At 38.7% G+C, this 20,579-nt stretch overlaps 1 protein-coding gene across 2 annotated transcripts in view; it reads left to right on the forward strand.

The window, feature by feature from the left end:
* npas3 (neuronal PAS domain protein 3) overlaps positions 1–20,579 on the forward strand; it is a 136,482-nt gene that overhangs the window by 61,759 nt on the left and 54,144 nt on the right. For both annotated transcript variants that reach the window (XM_077731608.1, XM_077731610.1), the window contains exon 3: positions 2,549–2,793. In XM_077731608.1, coding sequence (XP_077587734.1) covers positions 2,549–2,793 — 245 coding nt within the window. The remainder of the gene's footprint in view (positions 1–2,548; positions 2,794–20,579) is intronic.

The following is a 20,579-nucleotide window of genomic DNA, read 5'->3' on the forward strand; positions in this document are numbered from 1 at the left end:
GGACTCTTACTCAATCACGGGAGTGCAAAAATATATTGTTAGTATTGCAGATTTACAAAAAAATAGTTACAAAAATATTTTTCTACGTAATTTTACGCGATTTTCTCACAAAAAAGTCACAAAAATAAAATAAAAAACCTGATCGACCGCCTCCGGTCGATTATGCTTACTATGTTGCCTTCATTTAAAAGCAAACAGATCACCCCAACACTCATGCATCAGCCCATTAACATTAAAAAGAAAATGGGCAAAATTCATTCGCAACGAAAGAGAAAATGGCAAGACGAATGCATCTAGGCACTGTATTCTATGATATTTGGGGCACCCATTCCTCCTTTTATTGTTGATTTCTTCTTCGGCGCTAAGGGATGAAACACTGCGCTGACCTCTGCCAGTTTTCATCTGTCTTACTGTTTAGAGTTTCAGTGTAGATTTGACATTTTTAATAACTTATTTTTTAAATCAGTGATATAGTGAAGCTGCGAGGTAAACTCAGTCAAAATGAAGTGGACATCTCTCTTCGTTTATAGCAGCCAATGAGTTAAAAATCATGATTAATTTAAATGGGCAGTGTGAATCTGTTATCTACAAAGACAGGTCATTGATGTATTTAGATAAGAGTGACTAAATTTAGCTTAGCCTCACAGTCTGCTTGCTTAATGTAAATGCTAAGAAGCATCAATTTTGCTGCACCTGTACCCTTCGAATTGAACACATTAAGTCACACATTTGACGTAACACATTTTAAGACTCAGTCATATATTCTTTATCCTCTGTGAGGAATGACTAATATTAGTGTGGTACAGATGAGGTGAGAGGTGTTGAGGAAGCTCAATTAACAGAATAAGCATCTTTCTGTCTTCTACTGCCCCCTGAAGGCCAAGGTGGACACACAAGGAAGCTGTAAAGAGACATTAGAAACATTTCGAACCGCACATTTCAAATGAAATGGACTTCTATCCCAGTCATTGGAAGCCAATGAGTTAACTTGTTAAGAGGTGTGTTCAGAGTAAAACACCTACTCTAGTTTTTCATTTATTTATTCATTATTTTATTTTTAAAAAATCTAACAATCATCATTGAATGTAGCACCAGAAGTGATGAACTTTCTAACTTTCCATTCAACCTGCTGCTCCGGCTTCTATGTGCTGGTAAATCTGCCTGGTGACCTGTCCTCCCTCACACATGACAAACAGGCCGTTTGCCCTCCAATTGACCAGGAAGTTAAACCTTGATGGTGGCGGCCGACCTTCTCCACATGTTGGCTGCCTGCGCACACGCGCCAAAACACACATCTTACTTCCTGGCTGACAACTGCGACACACCTCACTGAACTTAACGATGCGCGGGCATGCTCAGACATTGCCCACATACACACCTGTGTCAAGCTCTTTAAAACGCCATCAAGTTAGCAGGCCGAACTTTACGATGTACTTTCAGCTTGTGGTTTTAATGCATACACCCTACACACAGGGAAAAATGCACAAATGTGTACATAGTGGGACAGAAAAAGACCCATTCTTTTAGTTTTATTTTGTTGAATATGGAAAGATAGCACTTTATTGGCCTCTATTGACAGTGACAATCCAGTTGAACTGTGAGAAGCTGCCATCATTCAATCAAGATACGTTAAACAGCAAATAAGCCATTATTATTTTGATGAATACAAAATATTTGTTGACTAATTTAATGACCGTTTAGCACATTTCCCTCTTATAATTCTGAGACCAATTGTTAGATCTCCAGGGACTTCAGGCCCATCTGTGTGGAGTTTGCATGTTCTCTTCGGGTTTGTGTGGGTTTTATCCAGGTACTCCAGTTTTGTCCCACATCATAAATAAATGCAGGCTGGTTGAAGACTATAAAATTGCTTCAGAGTATGAGTGTGAGTGTAAATGGTTGTTTGTCTCCTTGTTCCTTGCGATTGGCTGGCAACCAATTTGGGGATGTCCCCCGCTCAGTGCCCATATATGATTGCACTCCTGTGACCCTTGTGAGGATGAACGTTACAGAAAACGAAAGAATGAAACATTTGATGCCAAATCAATCATTTGGATGACATTTTTTTCATCCAAATGTCATAAAATGTATTTATTTAAGGTGGAAACAAACACATTGAAGTATCACATATCCAACTTCATTTCTTGTGATGCATTCCAAGGTGTTTTTTTTTTTAAGAATTGTCCATACTTAACTTGATGTGAACCAAAATTACAATAAAATAATTTAAAGCTACATATTTATAGTTAAAAACGAAGAAAAAAATGGAGTCAAGAGTTTGTTAACCATAAATTAACCATGCTTGTTGTTTGTTTATTTTGGACAATGGGAGGCAATAAAATTTGGAATTATTTCAAAACAGACTCCAACTATTTTGTAAGTTACTGTAATATTATTTATACTCTTCACAGAGTATAACAATTGTGGGCTACTTTACTTGTACTGTATATCGATCGGGGCTAACTATTATTACCCCAATGTGATTTTCCATGACATGTTAACAGGGTGGCAGTTCATTTGTGTGTTCCTGTGCAATGATTCTTTGCAGGCTTCAGGCTCTACGCAAGGAGAAATCTCGTGATGCAGCGAGGTCGCGGCGAGGGAAGGAGAATTTTGAGTTCTACGAGCTAGCCAAAATGCTCCCCCTGCCAGGTGCCATTACCAGTCAGCTGGACAAAGCGTCAATCATCCGCCTCACCATCAGTTACCTGAAGATGAGGGACTTTGCCAACCAGGGGGATCCCCCGTGGAACCTGCGTATGGAGGGACCGCCACCGAATACCTCAGTCAAAGGTACAACACATTTAATAGTGCTTGTCAATAATAGTCATGGAAGAAAGTCACATCAGATTAATTATATATTTAAGGGTACCTCAATTTACAAATTTAATCCATTGCAGATGTGGTTTTATCACTAGTAAAGTTGCAATCTACATGTAAATGTCCTAATCCATTCTAATGTAATCAATAGAAATATTATACAAATTTTGTATTAAATACGTGCAAAAGAGTAAAAAAAATTAAGAAATTATTTATTAAGCCGATAAATGCAAAGTAATGTAGGAGTCGAATGTTTGACAGCTGAGAAAACAAAACTTACACCCAACTTTAAATTATGTTATGTTTGGTGAAATTATGACCCAAAGATGATTGCTTTTGATGACTTTGCAGAAGTCCGCAAGGCATATGTCATAAAACTGGGCAACAGCAGGACTTGTGCCCGCTTATTTTTACTCGCATAGAGAATAACTTCATTGGGGTCTCTGATGAAACACAAAGAATAAAATTGCATTCGGCACACTTGGAAAAACTCACAAAACAAGGTGTTAGAACTACATGTTGAATGAGGGTCAAAAGCAAATACTTGGCATTATGTCCTCTTAACCAATGGGAAGCCAGAGAGATGTTTTCCAGTTTTAAGTGTTGATACGGATTGGTTAGCCTGTCCATAAGGTTTCACTGTCTCAGAGTTTTTAATTCAAGGCTTTACGTCAGGGCACTGGGCTTCTTGTGTGGAGGTTCCCAAAACAGTAGGTTTGTGGTTAAATAGTTTATTGCATTGTGCACTCTGATTGGTTGGCAACCAATTCAGGGAGTACCCTGCCTACTGCCCTTAGTTAGTCTACAACACATTCCCACAACCCTTGTGAGTATAAGCAGCATAGAAGATGAATGAATGTTTTAGTTTCTTCAATGCACTTATATGTGGTTTTAATAAATTGCACAGTTGATTTTTGTTTTATTTTGTTTAGCCAATATTTAAGGTGAACGTGACCCTCAGACACAAGTCAAGTGTGATCAAATATCAATGTCCAAATTCTCTGGCTCTATATGCTAAGCAGAGATACGGATTTAGTACATATTACTTCATCAATGTGTAAAATTGATGTATTGTATGAGTAGACTCACATGCTTGTTCATGAAGGGAATTTGAACTCGTAAGTCAGTCATGTTTCAGTACCACTGACGGCAGTTGACTTCCAATCAATTTTGAGTGAGAGAGGCTAGCAGCGAAGGATTGCTGCGTGCATTACGTTTGAAACCAACAACGGCGGCAGCCGGGGTGTATGCGTCCATAGGAAAATGTGTGTGCATGGTAAGATCTCCAAAGGAAGACGGCACATACGGTCGCCTCGCCAGAGCAGATGGCGTCATTGTTGTCAGCACTTTGAAGAGCTGCATGCATTTTAATGAAACTAACCCAAACACCTGTGTGTGTGCGTGGGTAAGTATGAACGAAAGTGAGTGCATGACCAGTTTTTCACAGTTGTATGAGGACTTTAACCACCATCTTTTGCAAACACGCTCAGAAATATACCATATTTTATGCCTATAGGTTGCACCGACTTTAAGGGTGCTGTCTCAGTTGCAAGTGCAATTTCTGTATTTAGCCCATGCACAAGGTGGTCCAGCTCAATTGGCGTAACATATGGAAGTGCTAGTATGAAACGTAGGCTAGCATGCATGCTAATGCTAGCGTATGTTTAAGAAAAAGCAACATGAGTTGTGCATTATTAATGTAATGTGTACTAGCGTTAATTTCAATCAAAGCATTGAAACATGTACAAGTTTGTCGTGCAACATGCTGGGTTCCATCGCACTGTTTCAGTCAGTTTTTTTTGCCGTTGAGTGCCTTAAAAGCAACACACAGTACTTACTCTCTGTCACCATTTGAATGGCGACCAAAAGAACGGCGACCAAACGTCCGGGCGATCAAACGTCCGGCGACCAAACGTCCGACGACCAAACGTCCGGCGACCAAGCGTCTGAGTACCTTCAAGTTTGTGATCTTCCTGTGTGATGTTTCCACTGTCTCTCTGAGATTTTGTGAGTTTTCTCCGGGTACTCCGGTTTCCTCCCACACCCCAAAACCATGCATAGTAGGTTCGTTGAACAGTCTAAATTTGCCCTAGGTGTGTGCTTGGGCGGTTGTACGTCTTCTTGTGCCCTGCGATTGGCTGCCCACAAATTCAGGCCCCCCCCCCCCCCCCCCCCCCCCCCCCGCGTTGATAGAATAGGCTCCGGCATTCTCCACGACCCTTCTGAGTATAAGTGGAATAGAAAATGAACTTTATAAAAGCACTTCATTTCAGCAAAATCATTGAACAATTCAGGAGACATTTATCATTTTGGATAATATAATTGCTGAAACATTCCAAGTGTTTCAATATAAACCTACCAAAACAGCATAGTATCAACGGTAAATAATTTTAATCGATGATTTGGATTTCCTTGGATTTGAATCGATGGTGCTTCACCAATCCACTAATGTCACACTCATTACTCCTTTCACTTTGCCATTACCAAACTTTCCAAAGTACAAGTACAGACTTGTGGATCTGTCTGCAGTGAGCAATATGAGCTCAAGCTCCATATTTTCTCCCCCCCTTCCCTTCTTCCACATTGCCCTTTGCGTTAATTGACCCATCAGTTGCTCTTCTGCAGTTTAGTGTTGCAGCTTTTGACTTGCTGTCACACATTCTCCACATCTGCTGTGCCACACAAACAACCCTGACCTTTGCAGCATCCTCACACTCTTGTGTGCGTCTGTGCGCGTCTGTGCCAGACTGAAGGCCGCTCCGTGTGTTTTATGTGGGAATTCATTGCAATGTGGAGGAATGTGTGAGTGGTTTTTAACTCCGTTGAGTCGGTGTGTGTGTGTGCATGTGACCCGCTCCGACACCTGCTATTTCATTATGCATGCAGAGAGCAGCAGACACTAAAATGCCACACTTCACCAGACACCATACAATCAACACAAACACACACAGCACAGTTTCATTTATATCATTAGATTGCACTATATCATATTTTCTTGGTCACTTTTTCTGGCAGTCAATGGGTGAATATTAAACATTAAAATTTTGCCTTTTGTTTGTGTGGGCAGATTTCTTTTATTTGCATTTTTTCTCAGTACATTTTGTCATTGTTTTTTCTTCATGTGTGAGTAGTGTATTTGTGTTTATGTTCCGATTAATTATTTATCAATATTTTACAATGCAGTGGAATTGTGAAACATTTAGCTGAATGGAAATGTGAATCTGTTAATTTGTATGTGTGCTGGTGACTAGGTTACTTTTATATCCACACATTTAGGGTTATTTTTTTATTGTTTGGAGGAAGTGAACACAATTTTGCTTCCAGTGTGTTTGTTTTTGCTTTAACTACAAGGAATAATCATCTGATGGTCAATTTATTGATTCTATTATTATTGACAACTCATTTATACTTGATTGTTTGTATAATATATTGTATAATATATTTTCTGTACTTTTTAAAGAAAATAGTTTGTAAAATTTAACAGAAATATTTAGTTTCCCCCGCACACAATTATATTCTCATTTCTAATTTTATTTCAATGTATTGATGCGTTTTCAATGAAAAATTATAGAATATTATAAGAAAAATGTATTTTCTGATTTCTGTCTTTGATGACAGAAAGTGATTATATTTGTAATAATAAATTCGTAACCAGGGCTTTCTCCTTGGAAATTTAGTTCCATAATATTCAGTCTTAGTGTAATATAACAGTAAATAATTGGTTTTATTAAAGAAACTGCCTTAAAAATAACAATGAAGATATATTTATACATATATATATATATATATATATATATATATATATATATATATATATATATATATATATATATATATATATATATATATATATATATATATATATATATATATATATATATATATATATATATATATATATATATATATATATATATTATATATATATATATATATATATATATATATATATATATATATATATATATATATATATATATATATATATATATATATATATATATATATATATATATATATATATATATATATATATATATATATATATATATATATATATATATATATATATATATATATATATATATATATATATATTATTATTATATATACGTGGAGTTTGCATGTTGAACACACTGAGTGATTGGTAGTCTGTCTCCTCGTGCCCAACAATCGGTTAGCCACCGATTCAGGGTGTCCCCTGCCTCCTGCCCGAAGTCAGCACCCCTCGCAACCCTTGTGAGGATAAGCAGTGAATGAATCACTACATATATCATCTCCCGTTTAAGTTGATGTTTAAGAATGTGTGCTTGCTTTCCATACATATATGCTTTTGTGTTTTCTGTTCTTACTTACAGTGTCAGGTATCCCATTTTTTTCCTCCTACATGCCAACTGTAATTGATGTGAGTGTTATTTTGCAAGTAGGCAACCAGGCAAGCGCTTTACATAAAGTCAAGCTGTGTCCCATCCAGTCTAAACGATGCCGCACAAGCAAGCCGCGGATGAGGAGCACAAAAGAGAAATGACAACAGACACTCAATTACTGCTGTGGCTGCAGCAAAATTTTCATCTTTGTTTCGTCTCACTCTCATCTTGCTATGGCATCCACCATTATTCCCCTGCAGCACAATTTTAGGGAAAGTCAGTGGCCACCAGTGTAGACTGGCCGAGATCACACACAGAGGTGTCCAAGAATAATCGACTTATCGACATGTACTCAAAGTAATTTAATTAAAAATCCCTAAATCATTAAAAAGATCCCAAAGGGCCTCTCAAAAACCAGTTAACTCATTAACTGATTCAATAAAAGCACATTTTTTTATTTGCCCACGCAGAAACTTTAATTTTATTAACACTAACAATAAAACTAAGGAAAAACATCAACCCGTTTTAACCCATTTATGTGTTTTCATAAATTAGTAACTCATTGGATGCCATGAATGGCAATCAAAGAAGTGAATGACTTAATTAACAGTAAAAATTTAAACATAAAAGGAGTTCAACATTTTTTGGCCACAATTATCTTTTTTTTCTTTTAATATTTTTACCTCTGTGAAACCTATTCTGAATGTCGGTCAATATTTTTGTGTTCAAGATCATTCAAGTGTTGAATACAGGCATCAAACGTGCAGTTTGTGTGCTATATGAAATGGAAAAGGTTATTAAATTTCAGGTAATTGCTGTCACGTAGAATGAGGCTTGTTAGCTTACATTTAGATAGGTATTATGATAAGAGAAAAGGACAAAAGGAAAATATATGTATTCTCTGATTTCTGTAGTGCTCAAATGAAGGCAAACGCATTACCTCTGTAAAAAATCTAAATTAGATATTTGCAATCCTGTTTTTGCTTTGGAAATCAATTCTACACTTTTAACATTATTCATACTACACATCCTTGCAAGGGTTGTGGCAGTTACTCAAGTCTGCACACATGTGGAAATGACCTGTATTTGAACCCAGGACCCCAGAGCTGTGATGCCGGTGTGCTAACCATTCGTGCCACCCACCCTCGTTAGTATTTAATCAGTAAATATGATTCTTCCGGGGGCGGCTGAGTAGTTAGCGCACCTGCTTAACATTCTTGGGGCCCTGCTTGGAGTTTGCATCTTTTCTTTGGGCCTGCGTGGGTTTTCTCTGGGTACTCCGGTTTCCTCCCACATTCCAAAAACATGCATGGTAAACTGATTGGACAATCTAAATTGCCCCTATGTATGAAGGTGAGCGTGAGTGGTTATTTGTCTCCTTGTAGCCCGTGATTGGCTGTCCACCAATTCAGGGTGTCTCCCACGTCGTGCCCAAAGTCAGCTGGGATAGGCTGCAGCACCCCCATGACCCTAGTTGAGGATAAAGCAGTTCAGTCAATGAATGAATATGATTTATAAGTCGACTCAACTAAAAAGTATTCAGCGATTAGTCCACACTGAAAAAATATTCCATCACAGCTATAACCCGCACAGTGGTGGAGCATTCATGGATAGAACAAGCCGCTCACCAAATAACAAGGAACCGATTTGGGCGTAGGGATGAGTCACTCGTCCCGTCCCGTCTGGCGACACTAGCAAATACGCGTCGTAATTATAAAAGTAATTAGCAAATGCTGATGATGCCTGCAGGCTTTGCGTAACTACATTTACACCAGGAAATTGCTTTGGGCGCCCGACCACGCGTCCTCTTCTTCTTTTTTTTTTGGCCGCGTTTTTTTCCTTCTCGTCGTGAGCATAATCGCCATGGAAACAATTACGGAAAGCCCGTTAGTGCTTTTATTTTGTCGGGCGGACAAAAGCCCCTCGGGGGGCGTTGTTACACTGCAACTTGTGGTAATGGCAGAGAATAGTCACTGTTGTTTGTGAAAGACGACGGGGCTAATTAAGGACGACACGAGATCGCTTTGAAAAGTGATGTGACGTTGCCGCTTTGTCTTGTTAAGAGCGCGTGCTAAACGGGACGCCACTTTACTTTTTCATCGTACTTTTTTTTGAAAATAAATTTGTGCCCTTTTTAGAATAAACACATCTCGTTATGATAATTGTTATAAGAATACAATTCTCACTCTAAATTGCTCCTAGGTATGAGTGTGAGCGTATATGGTTGTCTGTCTCCTTGTGCCCTGCGATTTACTGGCAATCAACACAGTACAAGTAGTACTTGTACCACCTGGGATAGCCTCCAGCACCCCCCACATGCCGTGTGAGGATAAGATGTCCGGACAATGAATCAATTCAATTCTATCGTTAAATTACAAGTAATTGAACTGTCGTCATGGTGATTTTTGCATTAATGTTTAACAAACAATTTGGGAAAACAGAGAGTTCCATTGTTTAAAGTTTTTTTCAAAATGATCAACACTTAATGAAAATTGTGTTTGTCGTAATTATTCAGACATTTTAATAACATTGAGTTTCTGAACCCGTTATCCCCAGAAGGGTCGCCAGGAGTGCCCATAGCCTATTCCAGCTAACTACCGGCACCTGGCAGGGGGAACTTTGAATCGGTAGCCAGTCCATCGCAGGGTACAAGCAGTTGGGCAACTAGTCACACTCACACTCATATCTAAGGGCAATGTAGACTGTCCAAAGAGCATACAATCCATGTCTTTGGAATGTTGGAGGAAACCGGAGTACCCGGAGAAAACCCACGCAGGCCCGGAGAGAACATGCAAACTCCACACAGATCGACACGACCTGGATTTGAACCCTGGACACCAGATTTATGAGGGCGATTTGCTTACCACCTAAGCCGCCGGGCCGCCTCATAGAGGTTTACTCACCTGACTTTGATGCGGGTCGGCATGGGCTCAATTCCCACTGGTAGCGGATGATTGTAAGTGCGTTTGGTCGTTTGTCTCTTTGTGTGCACTACAGCTGACAGCAACCCCCGCATCCATTATGAGGATGTGTGGTATGGAAGATGAATGAATGAATTTAATTTTCATTTGTTGTGTAGAGTAACCTAATAAAAATAATTCAATTATCAAATTGAAGGAAATTGAATGAAAATACCAACTGAGCATTTAAGTCAATTATTGATATTAAATAATTGTGTTTTTTTAGGTTTTCATACTAATATATAAAGAACAAAACCTCATCGCCAACCATAAATAATTGCAATAACTCATCTGATTTCATTTATCTCATTTTCGGAACCACTTTATCCTGATTAGGGTCGCAGGGGGTGCTGGAGCCGATCCCAGCTGACTCCGAGCCAGAGGCGGGGGACACCCTGAATCGGCGGCCAACCAATCACGGGGCACGAGGAGACAGACAGCCATTCACTCTCACACTCATACCTTGGGGCAATTTAGAATGTCCAATCATCCTACCATGCATGTCTTTAGAATGTGGGACTTAACCGGAGTACCCGGAGGAAACCCACACCGTGGAGAACATGCAAACTCTGCAATAACTCATTCATTCGTTTTTTTTACTCGCAGGGCACAAGGAGATGGACAAACATTCACACTCATACCTAGGAGCAATTTAGACTGTTCAACCAGATAGTCATGCATGTTTTTAGAATGTGGTAGGAAACCGTAGTACTCGGAGATAACCCATGCAAGCCTGGGGTGAACAATGAACATGCAAACTCCACACAGTAAGGGCCGACTTGGGATAGAAACCTTGACTCTAGAACTGAGGTAGACGTGAAAACCCCCCGCCAGCAATAAATCAATGAAAACAATTAGTAGAAAATGAATATGAAATGATATTTTTGTTGGGAAACAAAAATAACTTAGATAGCAAAGATAGCAGCGCTAAATCTACGCTTGAAGATGAAACTGAGTGAGCATCTCGAACATTCAAGAGCATGCCTTCCCAAGCTATGCATTCAAGGTGACCTTGACAAGTGACTGCCCCACTGTAAACAAGGTTCAAACATCAGCTCCCTTCCTCTACCATCATCATACTTAGTGAGCTCATCACATTTGAGGCCGAGTGAAAGTGAAGCAAAACGTCACTTCATCACTTCACTCCGCTGACCTTGGCGACGACCTTGGCCCACCATGGCTGCTTTAAACACTCTTCACCTGCGCTCCACTCGCGTGAGCACAAAGGAATGCGTTTAATGTCTTTGTGAGAGCGAGCAGGAGAGTTGGAGGACACAAAAATGAATGAATCACAGATCAACTGGCAGGAGGCGGAAGCAGCGGCAATGGAGAGGGGGGCGTGTTCGCTGGACTGTGAAGATGCAGGTTCGTGGGTTAGCCCATTTGCTAATAACACTCACGAAATAAAATAAAACATTCATTCTCTCAGGATGGCCCGGTGACCGAGTGGTTAGTGATTCTGATTCACAGTTCTAGGGTCGAGGGTTCTATCCCAGGTTGGTCCTTGCTGTGTGGAGTTTGCATGTTCTCCCTGGGCTTGTGTGGGTTTTCTCTAGGTGCTCTTGTTTCCTCCCACATCCCTAAATCATGCATAGTTGGCTTGGTGACCACTAAATTGCCCTTTACGAGTATGAGTTTGCGCGTGGATGATTGTTTGTCACCCCGTGCCCTGCGATTGGCTGGCCACCAATAAAGGGTGTTCCCCACCCTGTACTCATAGTGAGCTGGGATAGGTCGGAACCTGTGATTGAACCCTCATTCTCCGAACTGTAAGGCCCACACGCTAAGTACTCGACGAGTCACATATACTTTTGCGAAATATGCAGAACTGCACGAAGATACACGGAATTAACAAAAAAAAATACAATTTTGACTTCACATCTTGTGTTGTGAGGTTTCGTACATGTGGGTGGGGCTTCACTTTCTGAAACTATGTAACGGGTAGATGTGACAATCTGATGAACTCACATTTAATTGTCTTGAAGAGTACAAAGAGTACACATTTAAAATTGTCTGACAATGTTTAGATTGCTTACTTTTGGCCTTTATTGAGATTTTTCTCCATCATTACCCATAATTTATTACAATTATTTTTTCCCCAAATCTTTAACAAGTTTATTTCCATTGGGATGCCCTTCATGAGTTACCATACGTAATTATTTCTCTTTACTCTCTTTCCTAATGAAACCATGCAAACAAAAACGATCTTTGATGTTCTTCAAAACACTCTTTTCTCACAACAGAAAACAAATTGTCCCTCCAGAGAGCAAAAATCATAATCCATTAACATTTACATAAAAGACTAATAAAATTAATTTCACACTTTTTTGACATTATTGCATCATTTCCCGTCACTGAAACACACAAACACACAGATTTGAAGTCAATAAACACGTCTTATTCTTGAAGAGGACACAAGATAATTGCGATGCTGTCAAAAGTGCACATAAAGTTCCAACTTCCTTTTTTCTTTTGGACTTTTTAGCCTTCAACAACACACACAATGGATTATATTGTGTAGTTGTCAGTTGTTCCATGGCTTTATTGCGCTATCAACTCCACATCACTTGTGTGGAATGTGTGTGTTTGTGTACATTTTCCCATAAGAGCTGTGTCTGAGCCGCAAGATGAGCATCATACATCATAGTTCTACTGTACCAGATAGCTTATCACACACACACACAAACACACACTCATACGCACTGGGAGTTATATTGTTGCTGTTTTTTATTTAGGAGATGGAACAGATTGGATGTGATTTTCAAGCGGCTTTCCAGGACACGTTTTGTTCGTTTATCATTTCACGTGTTAACAGGTGTTTGGGTGTGTGCGTGGATGTCTTCAATCATTCATTCATTCATTTTCTGAACCATTTATCCTGGACAACTTTAGGGACTAGGCTGGGGGCACCCTGAATCGGTAGCCAACCAATCGCAGGGCACAATGAGACGGACAACCATTCACGCTCACTCTCATACTTAGGGGAGATTTAGAGTTTAACCAGCCTTCCCTTCATGTTTTTGGGATGTGGGAGGAAACTGGAGTACCCAGAGAAAACCGGGGAGAACATGCAAACTCCATATTGAAAGATGCAAACTTTAGCGTAGAAGTCAGGTTTAACTACGTATATAGAAACATCCAGGAAAAGGCAGGTTCTTTTTTGGAGAGACCATACCAGCATTCCCCATGGTAAGGAACTCTGGGCTCCCAGATTAATGAGAGCCATATATTCAGGTTACATGACAAAGGAAATATCAATGTAGTAATACAGCATTAAATGCATGACATAACATGATTAAGATCATTTTTTAAACACAATCACTGCAATGGTGCAAAACTGGGATTGAACTCAGAGGCTGGTGGATTAACCACTCACCCACTGTGCCTTGTATTCCAAATATGAAGACATCTCATATATTTATGGTTCTCAGATGACCCAAAATGTGATGTCCATATACTGAATGTTGACGCCCAGTCTTTCTGGGGTCAGTTTGGTTTTTGATTACCAAAAATAGACTAACCTAATAGATTTAAAAAAAAAAAGTTGGATGGTGGACAAAAGTAATGCATTTAAAGAGCATCCAATCTATTTTGACAGCCCCAAAAAATGTCCAGCGACACAAAAAAAAGGAAATTACAACTAAGATATGTCAATTCATCACATTGGGCTATTTTCCATATAAATTTGTTCAAGTGATACAACTCTACCTAGGCAACTCTACCTAGGAATGCTTCTACATGCAACATATCCAGGTTAGAAAAAGCCTTGATGGGAAACCATTAGTTCCAAGATACGAAAAATATATTTTTTCCTTTTTAAATTGTGTTAGAGGTGCTTTTCTCCCAACGTCTTACTGGCCTCCCCTTGGCTAGAAAGGATATGTGTCGCCATGAAGCCAGGTTGGCGTGCTGTAGATTTAGACATTAGAGTTTGCCGAGCGGCAGCAACAGTCATGATTTGTGCCAGCGAGACAGTGGTGCTTTAAGCAGCAAACGGGCTAGTTGCCACTGGCGCTGTATGATTGTAACTGTCTGACCAAAAGTAACCTTTCTGGGCACTTTTTCATCTTTTATCTGGGCCACGGCAGAGCACCTCCTGTCAGCATTCAGTTCCTGATCCATGTTGCAACCCTCGTTTGTCACAGAGTTGTTCGTTGAGTTTTCTGATCGTGCATAATATAATTTTAAGTTTTGTGTTTATGTGCGTGCATACCTATCTTTCTTCAGCTGTCAATCGAAATTCCACCAGATTGGAAAATGTCTTTGATACATCTGTACTTAGGCAACAACTTCTAGAATGAATTCATTACTTAAATACAGATATGACAGTGTTTAAAGCATCATTTTGCGCACCCCACTTAATGGTATTGCTCCCTTTTTGGATACATATAGATCGGTATAGAAAGAAAACATTCAAACTCATTGAATATGCACCTATATTATTCCTTCAGGCAAAAGCCCTATTGTTCTTCTAAAGATGAAATTATTAGCTATAGCAAATCGTCTTTCTGAAAATCCTAAATAGCCTCTCCTCTTCTGTTTTTTTCAACATAGAGCTATGAAATTTACTGGCTCTTTATTTTGTACCAGACTGCACAAAAAAGTCACTTGTAGCCATACCCTAAACCCAACACAAAGTCAAACATCATGAATTGAACTTAGAAAAGAAAATTAAAGATTTCTGGCCATTTCCAGGCTCCACTTTTGAACAAACTCGTCCCAATGAGTTTTTTTCTGATCAATCTCATAATTAGTCTGTTCCTAAAAGTTGGGAGATCTAAAGTTATCAAAACTGTGTCTTTATCATCGGGTGTGGCTTCAATGAGGGAGTTAAAGTTCAAAGTACTCTTGGCAATGTGCCAAAATCACTAGATTGGTAACAACTCCCAGAGCCAACATTCAATTGTTATGATATTTGATATGATGGACAGGTGTAAGATTTGTCTTAGGTTGGCCTGGCTAAACACGTCTTTTCTATTGATGTTTTTAAAAGCCATAACTTGGTTGTAATTCAATGTATCTTAACGTTAATGTCAGATCCTAAAAATCAGTTGATTCAGACTCACGCTCATATTTAGAAAAATATGCAATTTGGAGAACCCTAATATTTCCAAGAAGACATGAAAACCTTCTTCGGATACTGTTTTATACTTCTGAGCAGTCTAGAATAAAAGAAGTACAGTCCTTTGATTTTGATTCGTCAGTGTGCGTGTGTAGGCTATCAAGCTGGTGTGCTGCCGATTGATGTTAACACATGTAGAGCAGCATTGCGTTCGTCATTGTCACACGTTGCCATCTGTACAAAAATGTGCGTGAGCAGGTGTGAGCGCAAGATGGCGACAGCTCAAAGTTGAAACATGAAAGCAACAATTGCAAGTTCTTTAATCTTAGTTTACTAAATACTACATATATACTATAGTGAAACTCTGATATTTTCCAGAAACAAATATAATTCCAGAAATGTTTGCATTTTCAAGATACTAAAAATACTGCATACTAGAAGGAAAATGTAGAAGCGTGTCAAAGTGAGTACCAGTGAAAAGCTGGCTCCTATTAGTGGTAGATCAGAGGCTGACTATAGATCAAATCATGGTTGAAATTAAGTATTTGGTCAATACCAAAAGTTCATCTCAATACGTTGTTATGTACCCTTTGTTGGCAATAACGGATGTCAAACATTTTCTGTAACTCTTCACAAGCTGTTCACACACTGTTGTTGGTATTTTGGCCCATTCTTCCATGCATATCTCCTCTAGAGCAGTGATGTTTTGGGTGTATCGCTGGGAAACACGGACTTTCAACTCCCTCCACAGATTTTCTATGGGGTTGAGATCTGGGGACTAGTTCGGGCACTCCAGGACCTTGAAAGTTTTCTTAAGAAGCCACTCCTTCGTTGCCCTGGCTGTGTGTTTGGATCATTGTCATGCTGAAAGAACCAGCCACGTCTCATTTTCATTGTCCTTGCTGATGAAAGGAGATTTTCACTCAAAATCTCTTGATAAATAGCCTCATTCGTTCTTTCCTTTAGACAGATCAGTCGCCCTGGTCCCTTTGCAGAAAAACTGCCCCAAAGCATGATGTTTCCACCCCCATGCTTACAGTAGATATGGTGTTCTTTTGGATTCAATGCATATTCTTCTCCTTGTTCCAGTCCTCTTCTTGATCATCCAAATGTTCTCTACTGAACTGCAGACGAGCCTGGATCTGTACTGGCTTCAGCAGGGGGACATGTCTGGCATTGAAGGATTTCAGTCCCTGTTGGTGCATTGTGTTACTGATAGTAGCCCTTGACGCCATGGACTGAGATCTTGAACGGAGCCCCAGATTGAGGGAGATTAGCAGCGGTCTTGTGCGCCTTCTATTTTCTTTTGCACTAAGCGTTTTACCTGTTGTAGATTGAGTCTTCCCAGCCTGGTGCAGGTCTACAATTTTATATCTGGTGTACCTCGACAGCTCTTTGGTCTTGGCCATAGTGGAATTTGGAGTGTGACAGACTGAGGTTGTGGACAGCTGTCTTTTATACCGATAATGAGTTAAAACAGACGCTATTATTACAGGTGAGTGGAGACCTCATTAGACCTTGTTAGAAGAAACTAGACCTCTTTGACAGCCAGAAATCTTTCTTGTTTGTTGGTGACCAAATACTTATTTTCCACTCTAATTTGGAAATTAATTCTTTAAAAATCAATGTGATTTTCAGGCTTTTTTTCCACATTCGTCTGTCAGCGTTGAAGTTTACCCATGTTGACAATTAAAGGCCTCTTTAGTCTTTTCAAGTAGAACTTGCAAACTTGGTAGTTGACTGAATTATTTGCCCGGCTGTAAATATACAAACACATACACATACACACACATACACATACGCATACGCATACACATACGCATACACATACGCATACACATACGCATACACATACGCATACACATACGCATACACATACGCATACACATACGCATACACATACGCATACACATACGCATACACATACGCATACACATACGCATACACATACGCATACACATACGCATACACATACGCATACACATACGCATACGCATGCGCATACTCATACGCATGCATACGCATACATATACGCATACGTATTCCGATTCGCATACACACACACATACATTTATATCCTGTACATATACATGAAGACAACAAGTATAACCTTTTGTATTCTGACTGCCTGGAACCCAGCAATACTCCATGTGCCCTCACACTGACATCTCCCACACTACAAATGTGTATAAGCTGGTGTTGTGGTGTTGGAGTGATCCCCGTGCGGGTATTCAAGACATGTTCAGTTCACCATTGAGGCTTCATGGCCCCTACCTAATTACACTGTGCGTGTGTGGTACAGTAGGCTGGTTCCTAATTACTTGTCTGCGCCCTCTATTCCCCCAATGCCAATAGCTTCTTGCCTCACTGAACTCTCACTGTGTGAGTCTGTATGTTCGTGTGAGGTCATGTTGTTTGTTGGCCTAATAAGGAAAGACACCAAATGTGCAAATCAAAAATGAGGATTTTTGTTACTGTGAAGATATATTGGCACACAGAACACACATTAAAGTGGCCACATTGTGGTTATGTTTGTGTCTTTGTGATAAGGGAATCATCGTGTTGTGGTTCTGAGTTCGGAGGGAGAGCAGCTGAGATTTGTTTCAATACCAACAAAGGGGGCCGAATTGAGGCATAATCGTGCCAAATCTCTATATATGATCAAGATAAAAGATATCTGAACGCAGCGTTCCCCAACCTTTTTCTCACCGCGGACCGGTTAAGCTCTTTCTATTTTCTCGCGGACCGGCTAATGGGGTGGGCGACAACTACATGGGAGATCTTGAGCGCGGACCCGAAACCCTGAGATGTCAATCATTACTTCGGGTTCAGGTCGGGTCGGTCTTCTCTCACGCTGCAAAAACAAAAAGGATATTAAAATGATATGTCGTAAGAGTTGATTGTCACAAACATGTCTTTGGCGCAACTAGAAACATTTTTCTCTTCAAATAAAAAGTGAAAGTTGCCTTTGTTGGTTTAACTATCTCAGAAATTTAAACACTTTGATCGAGATTTTGGGGGAAAAGGTCGAGAGGGTTGGCGTTTGGGGCTGTCTCCTGTGAATCGGCCAGGGCGTCGAAAGTGAGCTTTGTAACGAGCGCACATGGATTATTAACACGAACGCTCGTCAAATTTTTAAGTGGCTGAAACGCATCTTTAAAAGTCCACCAATTAAAATGAAATCAATTCAAATGCCTGCAGCACTAATGACTTTTTAAACAGCTCAGGGAATGCAGCTGTGTGTGCGTTCGTACGTTTACACTTAAACCATCACACACTGACATCACTTTCTCTCAACAGGATGTTCTGTTGGCATCTCATTGTTTATTTTGTAGTGTCAATAATTGTGTGTCTAAGTTCTGTCTTGTTTGTGCAGATTTGGTTTGTCAGTGTTTTGAAGTTTTGTGGATTGGTATTTCGTATATATGTGCATTTGTCTGTGAATTTTCTGGTTGTTTGCACTTTCTCCGAATGTATGCGTAAATGGGTGTTTGACTTGCATGTGTGGGTGTGTATGTGAACCCAGAGCTATATATGTATATATATATGTGTGTGTGTGTATATATATATATATATATATATATATATATATATATATATATATATATATATATATATATATATATATATATATATATATATATATATATATATATACACACACATATATATATACACACACATATATATATACACACACATATATATATACACACACACACACACACATATATATATATATATATATATATATATATATATATATATATATATATATATATATATATATATATATATATATATATATATATATATATATATATATATATATATATATATATATATATATATATATATATATATATATATATATATATATATATATATATATATATATATATATATATATATATATATACATATATATATACATACATACATACATACATACATACATACATACATACATACATACATACATACATACATACATACATACATACATACATACATACATACATACATACATACATACATACATACATACATACATACATACATACATACATACATACATACATACATACATACATACATACATACATACATACATACATACATACATACATACATACATACATACATACATACATACATACATACATACATACATACATACATACATACATACATACATACATACATACATACATACATACATACATACATACATACATACATACATACATACATACATACATACATACATACATACATACATACATACATACATACATACATACATACATACATACATACATACATACATACATACATACATACATACATACATACATACATACATACATACATACATACATACATACATACATACATACATACATACATACATACATACATACATACATACATACATACATACATACATACATACATACATACATATATATATATATATATATATATATATATATATATATATATATATATATATATATATATATATATATATATATATATACATATATACACACACACACACATACATACATAAAAAGCTCTGGGATCAAGTCCAGGTCAGTCCACCTGCGTGGGTTTTCTTGGGGTACTCCGGTTTCCTCAAACATTCCAAAAAAAACAGGCATAATAGGCTGATTGGATGCTCAAAATCGCATCAAGTCAACATGAGCGTGAATGGTTGTCCGTCCCATTGGCTGGACCCCGATTCAGTCAGCTGATATAGGCTCTAGCACCCCCCGCGACCCCAATGAGGATAAAGCAGTTCAAACGAGATGAGAGAATACGAATACACAATTGTACACTCATAAAATTAAACATATTCAAACACTGCATTATACATTTCTAATGGTAACAGTAATTTGTTGTTTCGAACCATAATTACTGTTTGTTTACAGGTGTGGATTTAATACAGGCACGCGCATGGGCACATGTAGACTTATGGCAAAGCGCTGAGAGCGTGGCCGCAGGGCTTTTCTGATTTGTAGAGTTTTTCTTCTTTTATTTTGTTGTTTTGAAGTCCCGGTGGTCCTCTTAGTGCACCTTGTCTATTTGATGAAGATGATGAGGAAGATCAAGCGTGTCCCGAATCATCGGACGCGTGCAGAAGACGCGGCAGGCGAGCTTTCAAATGAGCTGCCTGATGACATCATTAATGGTGCCTAACTGCGCATAGTTAGGATAAAGGGGAGAGGGCGGGGCCCAAGATAAAATTTGGCCTAATGAGGTCTGGAGGGACCAACAAACACCTCAGGCTATCACAGCACACACGTGCACACACGTTGCCTGTCTAACCATCTGACCCGTCTGTCGGCTCCAAGTTGGGTGCAT

The sequence above is a fragment of the Stigmatopora nigra genome, chromosome 13 (assembly GCF_051989575.1).
Source record: "Stigmatopora nigra isolate UIUO_SnigA chromosome 13, RoL_Snig_1.1, whole genome shotgun sequence".
In the NCBI taxonomy this organism is placed as follows: Eukaryota; Metazoa; Chordata; class Actinopteri; order Syngnathiformes; family Syngnathidae; genus Stigmatopora; species Stigmatopora nigra.